The 8,003-nt window shown below is 41.3% G+C and overlaps 1 protein-coding gene across 1 annotated transcript; it reads right to left on the bottom strand.

Annotated features, from left to right (window-relative positions):
• Positions 1 to 4,756: 4,756 nt before the first annotated feature.
• Positions 4,757 to 6,755, bottom strand: LOC124620247. The gene is made up of 2 exons (XM_047146915.1): positions 6,620 to 6,755; positions 4,757 to 5,460 (listed from the first exon to the last, which is right to left on the bottom strand). The coding sequence occupies exons 1-2, from the start codon at positions 6,753 to 6,755 to the stop codon at positions 4,757 to 4,759; spliced, it is 840 nt and encodes a 279-aa protein (XP_047002871.1).
• Positions 6,756 to 8,003: the final 1,248 nt, after the last annotated feature.

Genomic DNA, 8,003 nt, shown 5'->3' with positions numbered 1-8,003 from the left:
GAGGGTAGTGAATAAGGAAGCAAGGAATATTATAAAATCATGTGATTAAGAATCAAGGCATTAAAGTAAAGCAAGGATATATTTCGCTGCCTTGTAAGCTAGCGTATCTGTACGATCTGTTACAAAAATTTAGAAAGGGATAATCTCCACAGGTGTGATCCCTTTGTGCTTCCGGTAAAAAGCGTCCAAGATCTGAAGTATAGAAGTTTCACTGTAATTACTCTGTTATGAATGTAATAATGTAATACGACACACTGTACTACATGCATGTGAACAACATATTTCCACTGCAAGCTAGAAACAGTCGAAAAGCAGTCACAAATAACAAAGTTTTAATTCATAGTATGAAGGCGTTCACGACCGGATGACATATCTTCTGGTAAACCTTCTGGGATGTAAGGTCGTGGTCCATGAAACTCTTCAGCTCCTAACGTTTCGTCCAGAGCTGCGCTGGACATCTTCAGAGGGGTGTTTCTCCTCCGGTGACTGGCAAGACTCACCGGAGGAGAAACACCCCTCTGAAGATGTCCAGCGCAGCTCTGGACGAAACGTTAGGAGCTGAAGAGTTTCATGGACCACGACCTTACATCCCGGAAGGTTTACCAGAAGAAAGTTTTAATTGGTTCGCCGTTATGAGAAAAAGCATTTCAATTGTTGCATGGACATTATCAGCATTAATAAACTAATTATACAACAACAGGCAACACAAATGTAGAAAATGGTCGGTATTATTACGAAAGTAGGAATATCCTAAAAGAGTGTTATGATTAGATATAATTAATTTGTTGAAATGTGCTGCTGACAAAGGCAGATCTACTTTCATGACAATGTTTTTCGTACTGCATCTCACAAGGCACGCCGGCCAGAGTTCCCGAGCGGTTCTAGGCGCTACAGTCTGGAACCGCGCGACCGCTACGGTCGCAGGTTCGAATCCTTCCTCGGGCATGGATGTGTGTGATGTCCTTAGGTTAGTTAGGTATAAGTAGTTCTAAGTTCTAGGGGACTGATGACCACAGCAGTTAAGTCCCATAGTGCTCAGAGCCATTTGTACCATTTCACAAGGCACACATGGCTAGCTTGTGCATTCCTGTCGCGCGCATTATCCTTCGCTGCTGACAATACACTGACCATTGTGTTGTGCGACAGATCAATTTTCTCAATAACAACTATTTTATTCGTGATCACGCGTTGTCAGTTTGGCAAGCCCTAGGTGAGTAAACAGTATCTGGCACGTGCCTATCATTCCGCCTGAAGGAACGCTCGTCATTATTTTAATACTGCTCAGATCAAGAGAAGGACTAAAATCCTTTGGTAAGTTTCCATTCCAGTCGCTCAGTGATAAAAATACGATGGGTTACGGGGATTCCACCAAAATTCCAACAGAATTGCCAATCTGTTTTTGTGTGAGTTGTTAACCTTTTCTCATTCGAAGAAGCATCACCATTTATGAGTAACGGCCACATTTCTCTTCGTGATTGGTTTAATTGTACTTCCTTTGTCACAATGTAATTTGCCAAACTCATCTCACAGCAGCTATTGAGACAGAATTCCGAAACGGAGGGCCTCATTAAACAAGTAATTGGCAATCACAAAGCTCAATAGCTTACGAAAAACCTCATAGTATCGGTTTGCAGTAACATAAAAGGAGAAATTTCATTTTTATTTTCATACTAGGAAGCTATTGTTTCGATAGCTGTCGATAACTATTAAAAAATTACAGTCACTGGAGTGAAATAAATAAAAAAGGAAATATAAGTAGCGATATATCGCCATAGATAAGAAAGTTCCGTGTGTTTAATAATTTGCAAAACACTCTCCTCCTTGTGTGCTGTCATTCGCCAAACTTTCGTTTCGATGTCTCGAGCGGTTTAGGAGATGCGAGAGATGTTGCGAGTATTTCATTCTCGCGGGCGTGAGATCGGAAGCGAGCGCTCTACATGGGATCCATTTTTTCGAGATCGGAGGCAGATAGAGATCTCCTCCCAAGTCTAAACAAAAATTCAGCATATTAGCTAAATTTCATACGCAGCAACATACGGTGTAATACGCACCAAACGCAAAAGCATAGAGAACCCTAATTTTCGTTGCAAACTTTTTGAGTTTTGCGTAGTGTCCTACTAAAATGTGTACATCACGATAAGAATGATCATTAGTGAGGTGATGGGCACTTCGTCACGGAGCTGACGCTACAAGTAAGGCAAAAATCATATATTTTCAGAAAATAGTTTCTGTAAAATCGTTTGAGAAAAATAAGAGGTTGCGCGCGCTTAGGTTCAGTCAGCGCAGAGCGTCGCCAGTCGGCGCGTGCGAAGTATGGTGTACGCGTCGCAATATGCGCTGGACCAGCGCGACCCGTGCGGCACGTGCGTGTCGTGCTGTATTGTCGTGTCACGTCACACTTGCTATACGCTTCTCAATTTGCGCCTAGCCTACGCGCACGTTCCGCACATGTCGTGCTGGTCCAACGCATATTGCGACGCGTACACATACATAGCACGTGCCGACTGGCGACGATCTGAGCTGACAGAACCAAAGTGCGTGCACACTGTTACGTTTCTCAAACGATTTTACAGAAGCTATTCAATGAAAATATTTGACTTTTGCCTTATTTGTAGCGTTATACGAGGGGCGTTTGAAAAATCCGTCCAAAGTCCAAGAGATGGCACCACTTTGAGGTCATGTTTAGTTAGTAGCATCTTTGGAAAGAACGCACATCACGTTTCAGCCATATTGGTCTTTTTGTTTGTGTTTGGCATTCGTGTGAATCAAGGGAGTGACTGTCAAAAAATGGACGAAAAAGAATTTCGTGTAGTCATTAAACATTACTTTATGAAAGGCAAAACGCCTCAGGAGACTAAAGAGAAGCTTGATAAACTTTAGGCTAGGCGCAAATTGAGACGAGTATAGCACGTGTGACGTGACACGATTTTGCCGCGCGGCGTGCGCGTTCGACACGTGTCGCGTGGCCCTGCGCATATTGAGACGCGTATGTGACGAGTGTGCCCTAGTCGGTATGACACGCGCGTGCCAGACTCCGAATACCGGCCTACTGCTTGTCAGACTGACGATGTGTGTTTCGCGAGTAAGAGAGATGTTATTGTTAGACTTGAGTTCCGAATCAGATTCGGATACTAACGCTGAAGAGGAAGTTTTGCTTTATTCATTAATAAATAAAAAATTCAAATCCACAAATAAATATATTTTGTATGAGAGAAAAACATGTGGACAATTTCAAACTACGATCAAGATGAGTGACACTGATTTCACGAATTACTTCAGAATGACCAGAAAGCAGTTTTCTGAAGTACATGGAATAGTAAAGCACGCTATTGATTCAAATGGGTGTAATGCACAGGAGCCGATTGCTACTGAACAAAAATTGGCAGTATTTTTAAGGTAAGTGATGAACGCTGACATTAATTTTTTATCTAGGGAATTATAAAATGTTGCACCCTTGTGTCTAGGCATTTTATTTTCAGCTCCCTTACACAGAATCGATGGGTGTTATATAAGTTTGACTCCTACGTGTGTGTGTGTGTGTGTGTGTGTGTGTGTGTGAGCGGGGAGGAGGGAGGGCATCGTAGTGCCGAAACTAACGGATTGATTTTAATGGTGTTTCTTCTTTGAAATCTGGTTTAATCGGGAGTTATCTTAGCAATGCTTACGCTCAGCTGTCTTTTAACCGGCCACGTAAACTAAAAATGTTTGCTATCAGTAGGCTCTCTAGTTATACGATGCCTAAAGCAAATGATCTACATCAAGGTACATAGTACCAGAACTCAAACAGTCTAAATAAAAGTCGTCCAGAGCATACGTTTATCTTTCACGGTTGAAATGCAATGGCCATTTTTGTATTAGGAAGGTGCCTCGCACAATGTTATATAACACAAAAATGTCGAGTGTAACTGTTGTAAAAGGTAAAAATATGCTTTTGTATAATATTTAGTAGCCTTTTTGAGGTCTACAAATCAGTACTGAATCAAGTTCTGTTGCTCTTATGGTTTAGTCGGCGTACTGCAAAAGAGCGCATTGATGGGAGAATTTTTTCGGACTTGCCCTTTCCTCGTAACTGCTTACTCACTGTGATATCTAAATTAACAAACTATGTACTAGAACTTAGCCACAGAATATATCTACGGATCAGAATAAGAAAAATGTAAACCTAATAAGTGGTTCTTAAATATTGAAGCATTAAAAATCCTTTTGTTTTTCTTTGCAATTCTGCCAAAGCAGATTCGTCGAGGGCACCAGGAAATAATTTTGTCAACGAATTGCAACACCCTGTACACTTTTCACGCAACTTAGTGCAATGCAAGCTAGGTCTTAAGCGAATTTCACCTTGACAAAAAAAAACGTTCTGCTAGCTGGAGTGGGTTTTTAAATTTTTTTACCAAATTTCTCTTGTTAGTGTTTTATTGCAATAATACATGTTCATATACAAAGAATGTTAATTTATAATTAATGAAAATCTGGATCGGTGCAGCGAAAACTACTCAGAAAAGAAAACGAAAAATACACAAAATGCTGATACAAAAAAGAATTAAAGTCTTAAGCAAACTTAATTGTGATGGTCCCTTCAGATTTCTTGAAAACGGTGAACAAAATCGGTGATATTAGACAAACCGGATTCAGTTGTGTCGACCTTCAAATCTTCCATCTGCTGCTGTTCTGAATAGTGAGACGCTGTCTGTTGGTCTGAATCAGTCGACATATATGGCGATGAAGAGTGAGAAAAAGGTGCTGTACTGTATGGCGCTTAATTATTTGAAGAAGATGACATCGAAGGTGTCTGGCTCCTTACGTTCATTATTTCTTCTTCTGCAAGTGACACAGCCTGGAAAAGTTGACCTCTGATTCTGTGTTGGTAACTTTGAGGCATATTTTTAGTCAGCTGATACATAGAGATAAAAAATTTGTAAAGAGGGTCATCTTTGATACAGTGTGACTCCAACGCTCTTCTTTCTTCTGCTCTTTGTCTTGCTCTGTCCTCACGCTGTTGCATTGATTGTTTTAGCAGAATTACAACGTCTTCCTGTTTTCTTTTCCTTGATTGATTTCTTTGAATAACTGGAGTTGAAGTAACGGTGTGATGTGCTATGCACTCCGTTCCTATGCTCCTACTAGATGCTTCGTTGCTGTCGTAGTTATTAATATCTTGACTTTGCTCATTCGCCTCATTGTCGAGTGAGTTGTCATCTTCTAATTCCTCGGTTTCCAGTGTACCACTTCTTGCTGATGTTTTAGTTGTAGCTTGTGAGCTGTGATCACTGTCATCACCTAGGTTACTATCACGTGGACCAGCTGTCATAAAAGGTTCAAGAAATGACATCTGGTTTTGATATCTCCACGGCTTGATATTCTCAGCAGCAGCTCCGCTTTTCATATATTTCACCTGTCGTCGTCGTCGTGCATCTCCATAGCTGCCTCTCAGCTTCAGCCACGAATTTTTTGTCTCTTCCCCTGCAATAATTAACAACGTATGACTAATAAGGCATTAATGTTGTCCCACATAGATAGACAAACTAAAGATAAGCAATATTAACTTGTAGTGTTTGGATAAAGACATATCTGCAATCTACTTTTATCGTTCCACATCAACAATATACTTTCGTTTTGTTTCAGATATTTAGCCTGCGGTGACAGCTACAAAAGTATTGCGTATAACTATCTCTTGGGAGATCGAACTGTATCTAATATTGTAAAAGAAGTAGCTACCGCTGTATGGAAAGAAATGCAACCACAGTATTTAGCAGAACCTACAACACAGACATGGAAATCAGTCGCTTCACGGTTTGAACATAGATGGCAATTCCCACACTGCGTTGGTGCAGTCGATGGAAAACATGTTCTTATTAAAAAACCTGGCAAAAGCGGATCATTGTACTTTAATTATAAACATACATGCTCCATCGTTTTGATGGCAACGGTTAACGCAGATTACAAATTTATCACCGTTGATGTTGGCGCAATGGGACGATTCAGCGATGGACGTGTATTTGCTAGCAGTGTGTTGGGCAAGAAAATGAGAAAAAACACGTTATTACTTCCGATTCCTGAACTAATACCTACAATTTCTGATCCAATGCCGTATGTGTTTGTGGGAGATGAAGCTTTCCCATTGTCGGAAAACATTATGAGACCATATCCTAAGAGACAGGTTACCGACAATTACGAACATCAGGTCTTCAATGCCAGACTTTCTCGAGCACGACAAACTGTGGAACGTGCTTTCGGTATACCATCATCACGTTTCCGTGTGTTCAGGAAACCATTTGAAACCAAAGCCGACACAGTGAAAGATGTTGTGAAAGCAGCCTGCGTTCTGCACAACTTCAGAAGTAGCTGCAGATGATTTAAATGACATCGAACCGTTGCCAGCAACTCAATTACTTCGTGTGCAATGGAACAGGAGGAGGACTTCATCAACTGCCTTCAAAGTGAGGAAAAATTTCACAGAATATTTCAACACTTGCGGAGCAGTTCCATGGCAACATCAGTCAGTTCTGCTTGGTAATTATTGACAATATAGCAACTTCCAATTATTGTACCATTATTGTGCTCCACAGGTTATGTGCTCAAGCGAACTAAAAAATTGTGAAATAAATATTGCAGTACTTACCGTCTTTCAAATTCAGATCCTTTGCTATATAACTCCAAATCCGGTTCTTGGGTTTGACCTTCATGTAGTCTGCGTGTTTTGTGTCACACAGCTCTCTGTGTTCCCTCACTGCCTCTATTAATTTTTCTTCTGCCATGGTGAGAAGTAAACTATTCATCCACTGCACAACGCCCGCTGCACAGCAGAATAGCCTGTGTACTGTCTGTAGCCGTGAATAATGAACGCGACAAGAATGCAGAAACTAGCCAGGTGTGCCTTGTAGAAGAGTTCACGTCGTTCGAAAAACATTGTCATGATTGTTGCCTGTGGTTGCCTGAAATACTTTTCAATAAATTAAATATATCAAATCGCCGCACATTTTCAAAGATATACTTTCGGAATAATACCGACCACTAATTCATTTGTGTATCCTGTTACATAATTAGCTTATTAATGCTGATACTGTGTATGCTACCACTGAGATGTTTTTCCCGTCATGACGAGCCAAGTAAAACATTGTCATTCGTGAAGGTTTCTCGACTGTTTCTAGCTTGCAGTGGAAATGTGGTGTTCACATGCAAGTAGTACAGTGTGTCGTTATTACATTATTACATCCATATCGAAGTAATGACTGTGGGCCTTCTATGCTTCAGATCTTGGACGCTTTTTACCAGGAGCACAAAGGGATAACACATGTGGAAATTATCCCTTTCCGAATTTTTGTAAAAGATCGTACGGATATGTCAGCATACTACGAAGCTAGAGGATAACGTTGATTTACTTTCCTGCCTTGCTTCTATATCACATGATTTTATAATATTCCTTGCTTCCTTATTCACAACCTATGTCCGTTCTTGTGATCTGAAAACATCCTGGAGGCGTATGATACAATTCTAGCGGCCAATGGCTCACCAGTTACTGAACTATGCATTTTTCTTGAGAGAAGAAAATCAAAACAGAACAAAACTATACAGATATACATAACAGGAAAATATAATACACTAACGACGAAAGCTGGAGCATTTAAATGGCGAAAAACGAAACACCACCCAATGGCATTAAAATTCAGTACAGAGTACAAGGGAATATTTATCGTATGGGCAGTGTTTTCACTGCTCATATGCGCCGTGCCGAAGTGAGCATATGGTCGGGCTACTTTCTCGCTCCCCGCCTCAAATTTCCCACGGTGCTAGCGAGGCAAGCGCGACGCGCGGCGCGAGAAACTGTGCCTCAACCACAACGCCGCGCGACCTGGCGCAGACGCGTGTCACGTCCCAGTCGCGTCGCGTCGCAATTTGCGCGGTCTCATTTGAAACTGTGATGTTACAAAAACGTGCGCTGCGCTGCGTCGCGCCACACGCGCTATACTCGTCTCAATTTGCACCTAGCCTTACGGTGACTCTCC

The sequence above is a fragment of the Schistocerca americana genome, chromosome 6 (assembly GCF_021461395.2).
Source record: "Schistocerca americana isolate TAMUIC-IGC-003095 chromosome 6, iqSchAmer2.1, whole genome shotgun sequence".
In the NCBI taxonomy this organism is placed as follows: Eukaryota; Metazoa; Arthropoda; class Insecta; order Orthoptera; family Acrididae; genus Schistocerca; species Schistocerca americana.
This window is presented reverse-complemented; position numbering and strand designations above follow the sequence as displayed.